Below are 15,352 nucleotides of genomic sequence, written 5' to 3'. Positions count from 1 at the left end.
GAGATGTCTCATTCTTCACTATATGTCTTTTTTGGGCCCACAGAATCTGAGATAAGTCAGAGGCTGGTCAGCTCCTGGGTTCTTGCTTCAAGCCATTGGGACCCCTCGGGGCTGGCCCCATGGGCCCCTGCATTTCTGCAGATTGGCCCAGAAACCAGTTCCACTTGCTTCTGTGTAGACAGCACCTTCTCAACACCCAGTCTCCTCTAGGACATGTCTGTCTAGCAGCCTGGGAGACTGACATGCTCATCTGACCACAGCCTAGATTGCTGTTGGAAAGGCCACTCCATGGAAGGCTTGTTACTGGGGTGGTGTCTCTTGGACAGCATCTTCACCCATCATGTCCTTGTACTGCTGCTTGAAGAAGCCGAGCTGTCAGGACAGAGAGAGAAAGAGAGTTGGGCTCCGGCAGCAGAGAATGGGGTAGAGTGGGGGACACCACAGGTAAAGGTTGTATAAACCAGGAGGGAAGGCAACAAGGGCTGAGAAGGGCCAAAAACAAATGGCACAGAGTGTAGGCAGTGAGAAAATAGCATCAATGTTGTGTTGGGGCTAGGAAGTATAACAAGAACCAGGTAGGGTGGCTCATTCCTGTGGTCCCAGCTTGTAGGAAGGCAGAGATAGGGAAAACCATGTGAGTCACAGACTCAGAGAGAGGGAAGGCCACCTTGAGGTAGCAAGTATGTAAGACCCCATCACAACAATAAAAACCAAGGGAAGGTGGTTCATGCTTATCACCTTGGCCACACAGGAAGCATAATAGGGGGACTGCAGTCCAGGCTGACCCAGGCTACAATGAAAAACTCTATCTCAAAAATGTCCAAAGTGGGGCTGGGGATATGGCCTAGTGGCAAGAGTGCCTGCCTCGTATACATGAGGCCCTGGGTTCGATTCCCCAGCACCACATGTATAGAAAATGGCCAGAAGTGGCGCTGTGGCTCAAGTGGCAGAGTGCTAGCCTTGAGCAAGAAGAAGCCAGGGATGGTGCTCAGGCCCTGAGTCCAAGCCCCAGGACTGGCCAAAAAAATGTCCAAAGCATAAAGGATGGGAGTTGAGCTATACCTGCCTAGCAAGCATGATACCTTGAGTTCAAACCCCAGGACTGGCAAGATTGTGTATTTATTATTTATTTTAATTGTAATATTATTTAACATTATATTTTATTATTTCATTGTCTGTTGGGGTTTGGACACCCCCTTTCTCCCCCCACGGGGAGAATGGTAACCACAAACTCTATGAAAGAGCACTCAGCCTGGCCCTCTGCCAGCAGAAGGCCAAAGGCGTGCTCACATGGGCAAGCGCTAAGTTGAGGAAGGGTTGCTGAAGCTTCCCCTCCCCCCACCCCCCCCACATGTTACCAAGGGCGGAGTCGAAAAGGAAGGCATCAGGGACACGCTGCGGTGGTGGGAAGCGTCTCAAAGACTTTAATATGGAAGGGCACTTATATAGAAGTAATGGCGGGAAAGAAAGGGGGGCTGGCCAAAGGACCAGTCATAGGCTAGGGGTCACGTTCATCAAGTGACCTCACGAAACTTCCCACATTAAAAAAAACAAAAAGGGGGAGATGTTGGGGATTATTATGGCCTGGGAAAGGCTGCCCTTCCACCAGCCTTGGGACAATGGAAGTCCCTCCCACCTTCTGGCCTCCACCCCTTGGGAGGTGAACACGTGCGTGCCACCATGATGGGGTTGTCCCGCCCACAAAGGGAAGTTTCGTGAGGTCACTTGATGAACGTGACCCCTAGCCTATGACTGGCCCTTTGGCCAGCCCCCCTTTCTTTCCCGCCATTACTTCTATATAAGTGCCCTTCCATATTAAAGTCTTTGAGACGCTTCCCACCACCGCAGCGTGTCCCTGATGCCTTCCTTTTCGCCTCCGCCCTTGGTAACATGTGGGGGGACTGGGGGGAGGGGAAGCTTCAGCAACCCTTCCTCAACTTAGCGCTTGCCCATGTGAGCACGCCTTTGGCCTTCCGCTGGCAGAGGGCCAGGCTGAGTGCTCTTTCATAGAGTTTGAGGTTACCATTCTCCCCGTGGGGGGAGAAAGGGGGTGTCCAAACCCCAACATAATGGCGCCCAGAAGGGGGACCGAATCGTACGGCCGAGAAGTTCGGGGTACAGTATCCCCACAGATTGTGCTAAGTAGGGTTTTAGAGGAGGGTCCTGCCCATCCAGATGGGGCAGAAGCATGGAGACAAGACAGGCCAGACATGGGCTCGCGGGACACGGCGCCAGAGAGTTGCCCCGCCATGGCGATTTGGCGCCAGGCGGCGGAGGGAGCAGGGCGCGCCTCCCGCGGAAACGTGTCAGTGCCGGAGTGAGAGGACGGTGACCCCGGGCTGGGGTCGGTTCTGCTCTGCGCGCCCCGAGCCAGACAGCCCGGCACTCGCAGTGGTGCTTGAGAAGCAGTGGGTGGCCGAGCGCCGGAGCGGTTTGGCTTGCGCGGGCTGAGCGTGAGTACACTGGGCTCCGCGCGGCCCCGGGTTTGCGAGCTGCGTGCGCTGGGGCCCGCGTGGCCCCGGGCGGCACCAGGCGTCTTTTGCGGTAGCATTTGGGCAGCCGAGTGTGGCGGGCCGAGCACGGCGTGGCGGAAGCGCGGTTCCGCCATGTGGGAAGCTGTGGCATGGCGGCGGCAGAGCGCTGCTTTGGCCAGGCTTGTATTTACAGTGGCTGGGCTGGAGCCAGCAGCTTGCCTGCAGCCCCAGCCTGCGGATAGAGTTAAAAAAAAAAAAAAAAAAAAAAGGCGTGGCGTGCAGTTTAGGCCATGGGCCGGCAGCCCCGGAGTGGCTGGACCTGCTGCAGCCCGGCAAACTGCTTTATGCCCGCCGATGGTCGTTAAGCTCAGAAATTAGGGTGAGTTGGTTGAATCCTGATTTCTCTGACTTAACACACACGTGGAGCGCAATGGGGTACGCCATATTGGAGGCGGGGCCCCACCAATTCCCCCCAGGTGAGGGGCGTGCCAGACTCCCCTGGGCTGGGCGGGGACTCAGACTAACAGGCCTCAAGCGATTGCGCTGCAGCTGAGAGGGGCTAGCACCCCGCTGTGCTTGCCTGCACGTTTTCTCTCTGTGTCAGACTTACAGCTGCAGACGGGTTGGAACCAGGAAAGTCTCAAATTATAAACTAAAATGGAATATTAAAAGGAAAACAAAGGGGCTGGGGATATAGCCTAGCGGCAAGAGTGCCTGCCTTGGATACACGAGGCCCTAGGTTCGATTCCCCAGCACCACATATACAGAAAACGGCCAGAAGCGGCGCTGTGGCTCAGGTGGCAGAGTGCTAGCCTTGAGCGGGAAGAAGCCAGGGACAGTGCTCAGGCCCTGAGTCCAAGGCCCAGGACTGGCAAAAAAAAAAAAAAAAAAAAAGGAAAACAAAGAGTTTTGATACAGCAATAGGTAATTTGACTGAACTTCCTTCCATGTTTACCAGTTCAAAGATATGAAATCAACTGGAGTTTTTCTAGATGAATAAAAGGGTTTGCTTGTCCACTGTGATTTAAAAAATTGTCATGTTGGGAGTGTGTAATTAACAGGTTTCCCTTTTGTTTTTTATTCAACCACGTGGTTCTATTATGGGCAAATTAATATCATTTGCCGCTGGAATTCCAGAAAATTTAAATGGCCAATCAAAGCAATTTTAAAGAGCGCTCAGGTATTTTTGTGTGTGTGTGTGTGTGCACGCGTGTGGTTGTTGGTAAGATTTAAAAGCATAACAATAGGTTTTCAGCCCAATGTTCGATGCAAATAAAGGTGCCTATGAAAAATTTCCATAAGGTTCAAATATGCAACATGTGGTAAAAGTACACCAGTATGTTATTTTATATTCAGTGTGTTTCCATAAGGTTCAAATATGCAAAATGTGATAAAAGTACAATGGTATAAAATCAGCATGTTATTTTATACTCAGTGTGTTAAAAGTTAAGTGTGCATGTAGTCTTAACAACTCTTGGCATAAATTAAGATTTTACCTTCCCATTTTTCTCTCCTGTGTTCTCATAAACTCTCAAGATCAAGGAATTGAGATTGCTTCATACAAATGTGACTATTAACCTCAGCTTTCCTGACCCAGGATTAATATATTGCTTTATAGGATACAGGTGGACAGATGTGCTAGCCGCCTGGAGGGTGGCAGCTCCTGGATATAGGAAGATGCCACCACAGTCTGTTCCCAAACTGCCTTGTTTCACTACTAATGATTCTTTGCTCTCTCTCCCATTGGAAGCTGCTCGAATGATTTATGAGCCTTGTGAGGATGTGAATAGTTCCATCTTAACAGTTACTCCAGGTTAAATCACCATAGTTATGTTAGTGGTCACAGCTAGCCAGGTAAATTTTGTGATTAAGAAAGTCTTTGAATTTTGTGATTAAAAAAGTCTTTTCACCCTGCTTAAACCAAAAGGGCATCGATATACCAGAGCCAGAAATGCTGAAAAAATTTTGAACACCCTAACCAATCTATATAGAAATTTTGCAGGCAACCCAGAGCGAGATGTGACAGTCTATCCAGAGATGCCACTGCAGCCTTGCCTAGAGTTCCCCATCGCATGGCATGGAACTTGCCAAATGGGGATGAGGGACGCAGCCACTTCCGAGACTGAGGATTCCACAATGCTTTAACCCTTTGCCCTTGGTTGTCATTTATCTGTGTTCTCTTTCACTTGCCAGTGGGATTCAATGGCGTGATTCAAGTTGATGGCATGTAAATCTCATGTTCTCTAAGTGTTATAGCCAAACCTTCACAAGCAGTTTTTGGTCAGTTCTCAACGAGTTACAAATGGATTATCTCTGTTGTGTTTTTTCCTTGTTGCTCAATTGGGAATAAAAAGGGCTTGTAGGACTATGACTCCCTGGATAGTTCAAAGCCAGCCCAGGCAAAAGGAAAAAATCTCTCCCAAATCCCACCTCCCAGTTAAACAGCAAAGAGCCAGATTGAGAGCTCAACCACAGAGAGTGAGCAAAAGGCTGAAGCAGCACCGTGACTCAAGTGGTAGAGCACTAGCCTTGAACAAAAGTGCTCATGGACAATGCTCAGGCCCCGAGTTCAAACGCGGATGGGAAAATGCAATTCCAGCCACAAACGTTAAAATTCCTGGGACTTAGCCAGTCCAGGAGACGGAAAGGTGGAGTGGAGTGAGAGGAGAATGGTGCCATATTATCCTAAAGGGAGCTGCCTTGTTTCACCCTTTCAAAATGGATCAGAGCCAGGAAATCGAGAGAGATAATTCCTGTCCATTTTCTTCTTTTCTGCCAGTTGTATATAGGTATATATATATATATATATATATATATATATATATATTTGCCTCTGACTGGCTATGCCAAACCAGTTTTCTATCATTAAACACTTCTTTCAGTCGTTTCTCCTTACTCGTTCACTTTACAATTGGGTTTATGCTCCAAAAGGGAACTGTTCCTGGCTTATGCCCAGGGTGTGTTCTATGCCATTCATGCCAACCAACTCTGAGAACTTGTCAATACTTTGCCTGACCTTTTCAAAAGTGTCTTTCGACAGAGTAACATCTCTTGCTGAGATCACCAATTGGAAATTTGCCGTTCACAGTCATCACCCTAACACAGGCCTGGACCCTGGAGGCACTAGCCTTGGAAACTTCTGGGTATGCCAAAGACGCAGGGGGGGCTGGAGAAAACCATAGCGCTCTCTGGCCCTAGTGACCATACTCATGGTAATGATGGGAACTTTTTGCCAGCTACACCGGACTGCCAGGCTGACCAGGGGCCCTTGATTTACGTCGCCCCCTTGACAGCAGGAAGTAGCTACAGAAGATGAGACCTCCACCCATACTCCCTGCCTGGTGGCCGCTGGTGTCATAATTTAAAAAAAAAAAAGGGGGGGGGAGGTATTCCCCAGGATTAATTAAGGATTCCCTAGGATTAATTAAGGATGGTTATGCTTATGTTAATCATCAAGAAATTTTAAATCATCCCAAATCAGTGTGGGATGGAGTACTGTATATGTGTTTTTCCAGATTGGAAAATTAAACCCAGAGCACCCGCTCTGGAGAAATGTTTTCTTGTTCTCTCCAGGAAAAGGAGGACTATGTTGGACTTCTGCTCTCCCATGAAAATATGGAAAGTAGGACTGCCTACGGTAGGAAGCAACCAAGCTTCCTTTCCTTGTTTGCTTTCTAGATTCCTTCTTGAGCGTCTCATGGCTCAATGTTTTGCTGTGGCAATACTGCCTACAGCGTCACACAAAGAAACTAAAGGAATTTTGCACCATGCTTCTTCCTTTCCTCTCCCCCTGCTGCTAGACTTGGGGAGTCCCGTTGGAAAGAAAATAGGAGCTGAGGGTATTGACACTCAACCCCAATGTTTTATGATAGAAATGTTTAAAAAAAGTAAACGCAAAGGTTTAGCACCTTGGCTTCAATGTTTATATAAAAGAATGTTTCACTAATCACTTATGTTTGAGTTATCAGCTACTGTGAACTGCCGGGAATGCCAGAGTTTCAGCTTCTACCTCACCAACAAAAGAGGGCTGCTGTCTGCACCTTCCTGCCCTTGGCAGAAACCAGCTGAGGATTCTGACTTCTGGACATAGCCAGATGGATGGACCCTTACCTACCCCTCACCCCAGTTTTGTGGAAGGGGCCCCACAGATCTTATGTCAGCATTTGCCTTATGCCCACACATGCCATGTGTTTACAGCATCCCCTGCTCATTAAAAAAACAAAAAGGGGGAGATGTTGGGGATTATTATGGCCTGGGAAAGGCTGCCCTCCCACCAGCCTTGGGACAATGGAAGTCCCTCCCACCTTCTGGCCTCCACCCCTTGGGAGGTGAACACGTGCGTGCCACCATGATGGGGTTGTCCCGCCCACAAAGGGAAGTTTTGTGAGGTCACTTGATGAACGTGACCCCTAGCCTATGACTGGTCCTTTGGCCAGCCCCCTTTCTTTCCCGCCATTACTTCTATATAAGTGCCCTTCCATATTAAAGTCTTTGAGACGCTTCCCACCACCGCAGCGTGTCCCTGATGCCTTCCTTTTCGCCTCCGCCCTTGGTAACATGTGGGGGGACTGGGGGGAGGGGAAGCTTCAGCAACCCTTCCTCAACTTAGCGCTTGCCCATGTGAGCAAGCCTTTGGCCTTCCGCTGGCAGAGGGCCAGGCTGAGTGCTCTTTCATAGAGTTTGTGGTTACCATTCTCCCCGTGGGGGGAGAAAGGGGGTGTCCAAACCCCAACAATTGTCATTATATTTTGTATGTGTGTGCCAGTATTTGGGCTTGATCTCAGAGCCTGAGTGCTGTCTCTTAGGTTTTTCATTCAAAACTTAAACTCTACCACATGAGCCACAGCTCTACTTCCAGCTTCTTCCTGTTTCATTAGAGATAAAAGTCTTGGAACTGGGAATGTGGCTTAGCAGTAGGGTGCTTGCCTAGCAGGCATGAAGCTCTGGTTTCAATTCCTCAGCACCACATATAAACAGAAAAAGCTGTAAGTGGCACTGTGGCTCAAGAGGTAGCGTGCTGGGGCTGGGGATATAGCCTAGTGGCAAGAGTGCCTGCCTCGGATACACGAGGCCCTAGGTTCGATTCCCCAGCACCACATATACAGAAAATGGCCAGAAGCGGCGCTGTGGCTCAAGTGGCAGAGTGCTAGCCTTGAGCGGGAAGAAGCCAGGGACAGTGCTCAGTCCCTGAGTCCAAGGCCCAGGACTGGCCAAAAAAAAAAAAAAAAAGAGGTAGCGTGCTGGCCTTAAGCAAAAAAGCAGCCAGGGACAGTGCTCAGGCCCTGAGTCCAAGGCCCAGTACTAGGGAAAAAAAACAAACACATGATCATCTCCATAAATATACAAAAAGTCTTTAAAATTTTAGCATCCATTAGCTGGACACCAGTAGCTCACACCTGTAATCCTAGCTACTCAGGAGGCTGAGATCTGAGGATTGCAGTTCAAAGCTGACCCAGGAAGGAAATTGTGTGCCTCTCATCTCCAGTGAATTATTCAGAAAAAGTCAGAAGTAGCACTGGGGATCAAGTGGTAGAACACTGGTCTCGAGAAAAAAAAATCTCAGGGACAAAACTTAGGCCCTGACTTTAAGGCCCATGGACAGCACACATGCCGAAAGAAACAAGAAAGAAAGAGAGAAAGAGAGAAAGAAAGAGAGAAAGAGAGAAAGAAAGAAAGAAAGAAAGAAAGAAAGAAAGAAAGAAAGAAAGAAAGAAAGAAAGAAAGAGAGAGAGAAAGAGAGAGAGAAAGAAAGAGAGAAAGAAAGAAAGAAAGAAAGAAAGAAAGAAAGAAAGAAAGAAAGAGAGAGAGAGAGAAAGAGAGAAAGAGAGAAAGAAAGAAAGAAAGAAAGAAAGAAAGAAAGAAAGAAAGAAAGAAAGAAAGAAAGAAAGAAAGAAAGGAAAGAAGAAAGGAAGGAAGGAAGGAAGGAAGGAAGGAAGGAAGGAAGGAAGGAAGGGAAGGAATGGAAAGAAGGAGAGGAGAGGAGGGAGGGAGGGAGGAAGGGAGGGAGGTACGTCAACATAATGAAGGCTTTAAGTTTAAGTGACATACCAGTAGCCAACTTTGTACTACATGGGGGAAATTTGTGGCCACCTTCTCTACAGTGAGGAAAGACAAAGGCATCTACTCTCTCCACTCTTAATCTTCTCCTAGAACTCATAACCAGAGCAATAAGGCAAGAAAAATAAATAAAACAAACACACCAGACACCAGTGGCTCTCACCAGTAATCCCAGCTACTCAGGAAGCTGAGATCTGAGGATCACAGTCCAAAGCCAGCCCAGGCCAAAAAAAAAAAAAAAAGTTTGTGAAACTCTTATCTCCAAGTAACCACCAGAAAGCCAGAAGTGGAGCTGTGGCTCAATGTGGTAGAGCATTAGCCTTGAGCAAAGGAGCTCAGGGACAGCACCTAGGCCTTAAACCAATAAGGAGAGGGAGATAAAGAGAATACAAATCAAAAGTACATTGAGATTGCATCTCATCCCAGTCAGAATGGCCATCATCAAGAAAACAAATAACAAGCAGGGTGCCAGTGGGGTATACCTGTAATCCTAGCTACTTAGGGGGAGGCTGAGATCTGAGGATCATTAGATAGGAAAGCCCATGAGACTCTCATCTCCAATAAACTACTCAGAAAAAAGCCAGAAGTGGTGCTCTGACTCAAATGATAGCACAAAGAGGCTCAGGGATAGCCCTCAGGCCCTGAGTTGAAGCCCCAAGACTGGCAAAAAAGGAAAAGAAAAAAGAAAACAAATACCAAATGCTGGTGGGAATGTGGGGGAGTGACCCTCATAACAAAGGAGGGAATCCAGGACAAGTCTTTAATTAACTATTTTCAGCCATGTATTTCTCCGTGTCTTTTTGTTTCTCTTTATGCCAGTCCTAGGGCTTGAACTCAGGGCCTGGGCAACTGTCCTTGAGCTTTTACACTCAAGGCTAGCACACTACCATTTGAACCACAACTCAATTTCTGGCTTTTTGATGGTTAACGGGAGTTACGAATCTCACTTTCCTGCCCAGGTTGGCTTTGAACCATGATCCTCAGATCTCAGCGTCCCGAGTAGCTAGGACTGCAGGTGTGACCCACTGGCCCCCAGCACCATCTGATTCTTAATGAAACATGAATGTGGTCTTGATAGAATTGTTGTGTTCTAGACTTATCTCCTGACTGCGATGGGGGTGCACTGCCTAGCGGGGATAAATCACAGTCCACAGAAGGGAAGCCAACTTTCCTCCCTCCTTGGTTGGCATGTAAGCCTTCCCCTCCGGGAGGGCCCATGGCTCTCCCACACAGCACCCACACCAGGGTCTCCCAGAGAGGAGGCAGAGAGGCCCTGGAAAAAACCAGCATTTGGAGGAACAACTCATTCCCACAGAGCCCATCTCCCCTCACCTGTGTTCAGATCACAGCACCCCCAACACCCCAAATTTCCAAGCCATCCCTCCTTTCAAGCCAGACTGCCTCCAGCTGCTCCTGAGACTCCAAACAGCTAACCCATCAGATGGAGCCCCACATTCACACAGTCCCCCCAGCTTCCCCCAGCCCTGGGGTTCTACTCACCACCCAGGAGGAGCTGAACTCCCAAGGCCAAAGCCATCACGAAGCAGCACACTGGAGGGAAGTGGAGGGGTGCTCAGCCTCCCTGGGGTGGGGGGTAGTTAAAATAGTGACTCAGGGCCTCAAAGGGCAGGAGGCGGGGTAAAGCAAGGAAGAAGGCTCTGGTGAATCGGAACACAGGGGAGGCTGGGCACCAGTGGCTCACGCCTGTCATCCTAGCTACTCAGGAAGCTGATATTTGAGGCTCAAGGTTCAAAATCAGTCCAGGCAGGAAAATCCATGAGACTGTCATCTCCAATGAATCAGCAAGACATGGAAGTGAAGGTGTGGTTCAAGTGGAAGAACACCAGCCTTGAGCAAAAGAAGAAGGAGAAGGAGAAGGAGAAGAAACAAAAAGCTAAGGGACGGCACCCCCACACAGAGGTCAAGCCCCAGGACTGGCCCAACTTAAAACAACACTAAAGACACTGCTAGAAAATTCTCTCTTACTGTTCTCCTGGACAAACCAGCACTATTTACAAAGGTCTGGATTCTTTCTCCTAAAGACCTTGGTTTTCCAGTGCCTGTGAGCAGGGTCCATAGCTCTTCTGGGCCTTGGGGCTCTCTGAGTGCACAAAAGTAGAGAGGAAGGAGGCTAGACAAGCAGCAATAGAAGCCCCAAAGGGAAGCTGGAGTGTGTCAAGGGTGTGGGAAGATGGTCAGGGTGTTTGTTTAACAAGCAGAGCCTCCCTCTCTCTTTTTGCCAGGCATGGTAGCACTCTGCTGAGGCAGGAGGATTATGAGTTCTAACCTAGGTTACATAACACCTTGTTCTGAAGAGAAAAACATACATGATCAACAAAATGGTAGTACATACAAAAGGCTCAGCAGTAAGAACAGATTGAAAAAGTGTATTCACATGGCCGAACCCAATCTTTCCTTTGTGCCAGTACTAGAACTTGAATTCAGGGGCTGGGTACTGTCCCTTAGTTTTTTCACTCAAGGTTAGTCCAGCTCCTCCACTTGAGCCATAGTTCCACTCCAGGCTTTTTCTGCTTAACTGGAGATAAGTGTCTCATGTACTTTGTGCGCTAGCCAGGTTGGAACTGTGCTCCTCAGATCTCAGCCTCCTGAGTAGCTAGGATGACAGATGTGAGCCACTGGCACCCAGCTGAATTCAATCTTGCCTGAAGTCAAAGACAGACAGTAGACTGTATGAGGTACAGTCAAGTCATAAAAAGTTAAAGAACAGGGAAAAAATAATAAGGTAGGCTAGAAATCAGAGCAGTGACTCTCCCAGGCCATCAGAGACATGCTTAAAACATCTGGTACAAATATCATTTGACACTTCATAGTGTCCAGGCCCTGAGTTTAAGCCCCAAAACCAACAAATAAATAAAAGACAATAGTAATAATAATCAAAACAACAACAAAACTAAAGCATTAAAGACATGATCCTATAAAGAAAGAACCCAGGAACAGAGTTTGAAGGCTAAATTATTTGACAAAACCTATACCTACAGCATAATTTGGTTTTTGTATATGTGAAAGTTATTTAAAATATCTACAGTGAAGATTAAGTGTCAAGTATTTAATGTGCACTGCACTGTGGGGGATTTTATATGGCACTATAATTTGAACATGGGACCTCATGCACGCTGGGAAAGTGTTCTATCAAAGGAGCCACTCTACTTCTGCTTTAGCCATTTTTTCTGAAAGAATCTACAGGTTTTTACCAGGGTTAGCCTTATACTATGGTCCTCCTACCTATGTGTCTTGTGAAGCTGGGATTACAGGCACGAACCAGCATGCTCAACCCTATAAAAGTTCTCTACACCAAAATTTTAACCTCAATGTTAAAATTTAATGGACTAAAGAAATTAATTTGGGGGCTGGGAATGTGTCAGTGGTAGAACGCTTGCTTAGCATGCCTAAAGCCCTTGGTTCGATTCCTCAGTACCACATACACAGAAAAAGCCAGAAGTGGTGCTGTGGCTCAAGTTGTAGAGTGCTAGCCTTAAGCAAAAGAAGCTCAAGGACAGAGTAGAGGCCCTGAGGTAAAGCCTCAGGACTGGCACAAAGAAAGAAACTATTTTGGGTTTACCAAGGATGCTCTTGAAGGGAATTCAGCCAAGGGTAGAAGTGAGGCTCCCCTGAAAAGCATCATGTTGGCAGTTGAACAGCAAACCTCACCCCCTGTATAAGAAGCATGTGGTCAACAATTCTGTGCCTCTGTGAACTTCCCTCTGGGTTTGGAACCCTAAAGTATTTTTTGTTGCCAGGCCTGAGGCCTAGCACTGTCCCTGAGATTTTTTTATTCAAGGTTAGCACTCCACTTCTGAGTGTGTGTGTGTGTGTGTGTGTGTGCGCGCGCGCGTGCACGCGCGCGCATGTGTGCTTAATTGGAAAGAAAAGTCTTAAGGTCTTTCCTCCCCAGGCTGGATTCAAACCATGATCCTCAGATATCAGCTTCCTGAGTAGCAAAGATTATAGGCATGAGCCACCAGCATTCAGCAACAAGGTAATTTTAAAAATAATAACACTAATTCTCTATTTCTTCCATTTTCACCATTTCTTGTCTTTTAGACCCAATCTTCCATAATATCATATCTCATACATCATCTTTTATTTTGGACTTCCGTCCACAATAGGCTTGAGGTCAATGTTTTGCTGATTCCAACAAAAGTGAACATTTCCAATTTTGTCTCAGTTGTAGTGTCACTTGACACAGCAGAAGTGTTTTGTTTCCCACTCCATTTCAGAGGAAAAATAAGGGTGAAAGGTAGCAAGATTCACTGTCACTGCTGTTCCTCAGTTTAGGCATGTTCAGGAGGCCCCAACTTGTTGGGTACCGCATGATGAGAACCACCAACTCTAGCAGGCAATGGGGTTGGGGGCGGGGGAGGCCTGTAATCCCAGCAATGGGAAAAAAAGAGAATCCAAAAAATCAAGGCCAGCATAGGCTACATCTACTCTAGCCCTGCCAACCCAACAGGTGCAACTTAAAAGCCAATACATCCAGGAACATTTTCATAGCAATATAAATTTATGTTAAGTGAATCGTCATGATGATAATACACATTTTAAGCCAGGTACCTGTGGCTCACACCTCTAATAGTAGCTACTTCAGGAGGCTGAGATCTGAGGATTAGGATTTGAAGGCAACCCAGACAAGAAAGTTACCTCCAATGAACCACCAAAAAAAAAAGAAAAAAAGTCTAAAATGGAGCTATGGCTCAAGTGGCAAAGCACTAGCCTTGAGTAAGAAAGTTCAAGGAGGCCAGGCACTGGTGGCTCAGGTCTGTACTTCTAGCCCAGGAGGCTGAGATCTGAGGAGAGTGGTGCAAAGCCAGCCACAGCAAGAAAGTCAGTGAAACCTTTATCTCTAATGAGCCACCAGAAAACCAGAAGAGACACTGTGTGGCTCAAGTGTTAAAGCACTAGCATAGAGCAAAAGAGCTCAGGGACAGCGCCTAGGCCCTGGGTTCAAACTCCAGGACACACACACCAAGTAAATTTTGAACAACAAGCAAAAATATCCATTATGGGATACACAAGACACGTATGAGTAGATGATGGTACAGATCCCTGTGCATCTCACTGTCTACCCTCAATTCACCTGCATGTACTGTGGTGACTCAGGCCGGTCAGTGCCAGACAGGCTGGAAGTGTACATGTTTGAAAGTGTTCACACACAGTGGCAGAACTACAGTGATCCACTGTTGAGACCAGATGTGATAAGGTGACTCCACCTGACCTGGATGACCTCAATGACCTTGGCCCTGATGATTTGTCGTGATGCAATCGACTTCCTTGTCAAAGCAGGAGGTGACTCCAACCCAGCCTCTGTCCACACATCCACTACTGCAAATCCTTGCAAAAACTAAATGTCAGGGCTGGGGATATAACCTAGTGGCAAGAGTGCCTGCCTCATATACAAGAGGCCCTAGGTTCGATTCCCCAGCACCACATATACAGAAAACGGCCAGAAGCGGCGCTGTGGCTCAAGTGGCGGAGTGCTAGCCTTGAGCGGGAAGAAGCCAGGGACAGTGCTCAGGCCCGGAGTCCAAGGCCCAGGACTGGCCAAAAAAAAAAAAACTAAACGTCAAGTGAGAGCACAGAAAATGACAGAACACAGACCTGACAAATATTTTCTTAAGGGTTCCCGCTTTGGCCAGGTGGCTCAGCCCTTGTTGAATTACATTTTAGTTACATACACACTTTTCCTGATCACTTCAATGAAGATGCCCTGTGAGAAACTCCTTGAAGTTTAGTTGCATACTGTTCATTAAGTCACATCCTTTTTTTTTAAAGTTTTCCATCAAGCTTTTAATGAAAAGATCATAAAATAACAGTTTCTCATCACTGTACAGTAAGACTGCACACTTCTGAATGGAGATCAGTCGTCGGTCAATCACTTGTGTATGACACTGGAGCACTGCATACCTGCAGCTCTGACCTGAATTTTACCCTAATTCTCCAGGTATGTGAACTCAATGTGATGAGTGACAACGGCAGTGGCCAGTACAGGAGTGCGATCCTGGTGTCCCTCCCCCTCTTTGGGAAGGGTGTAAAGTAGGACATGATCCCTCTTCCAATTCCCATTAAACAAAACAGCTTTGACCCAATCCATTCCCCTGCCCCTCGAGGTATTTGCAAATGAGCCAGAGCCCAATCTACAGCCCCTGGGGGGTGGGGTGGCAGGGGGAAGCAAGTGATGGGTAGGGTAGAGAGGCTCCCCTTAACAACTGTCCCCAGAGGATCCTGCCAAGTGGAGGAGGGACCCTGGGGACCCTCCCTGTCCCATTTGAGGTCTGTTATGCAGCAATTTTTAGGTCAATAAATTACAGCAATAAATAGTAAGATGAGGTAGGGAGAGGGGTTGCTGTAGAAAATTAAAGTGGGCAACTGAAGCTGGGGGCATCCGAGGAAGGGGTCCTGGGCAGCCTCAATTCCCACAGCTCCCCCCCCCATCCCATCTGGAATGTCAGACTGAGGCTCTGGTCAGGTCCTTTGCCATTCCCTCATTCCTGGCATCCACTTCACAGGTTCAGTTAATATGGAACCCAAGATGACTGGGGGCATGGAGGAACTTGGTCCCTTCAGAGGGCCATGGCAGAAGTCACATCCTTTTGCAGATTGCGAGCCTGAGCTCAGCCAATGGGAGTGGAGGGGTGGAGCCTGCTGTGTTAGGGATAAAAGGGGAGCAGCCTGCCTGCTCTGGGCACTTGTTTGCCAAACTTTTGGCTGACATCAGACCTGTCAGCGGAGGTAAACTTTGCCTCCCCATGTTCCTTCCAAATTGGTGTCTTATTCCTACATGACATCCCAACATCCCTAGCTAT

General features: G+C 47.7%; 1 protein-coding gene across 1 annotated transcript in view; it reads right to left on the bottom strand.

Moving 5' to 3' along the window:
* Positions 1–300: 300 nt before the first annotated feature.
* LOC125341065 (integrin alpha-X-like) overlaps positions 301–15,352 on the bottom strand; it is a 32,305-nt gene continuing 17,253 nt past the window's right edge. Inside the window, exon 31 of the mRNA XM_048333072.1 lies at positions 301–372. Coding sequence (XP_048189029.1) covers positions 301–372 — 72 coding nt within the window. The remainder of the gene's footprint in view (positions 373–15,352) is intronic.

This window comes from Perognathus longimembris, chromosome 23 (assembly GCF_023159225.1).
Source record: "Perognathus longimembris pacificus isolate PPM17 chromosome 23, ASM2315922v1, whole genome shotgun sequence".
Classification (NCBI taxonomy): Eukaryota; Metazoa; Chordata; class Mammalia; order Rodentia; family Heteromyidae; genus Perognathus; species Perognathus longimembris.
The sequence above is the reverse complement of the archived record's forward strand: the minus strand, read 5'-3'. Positions and strand labels throughout refer to the sequence as shown.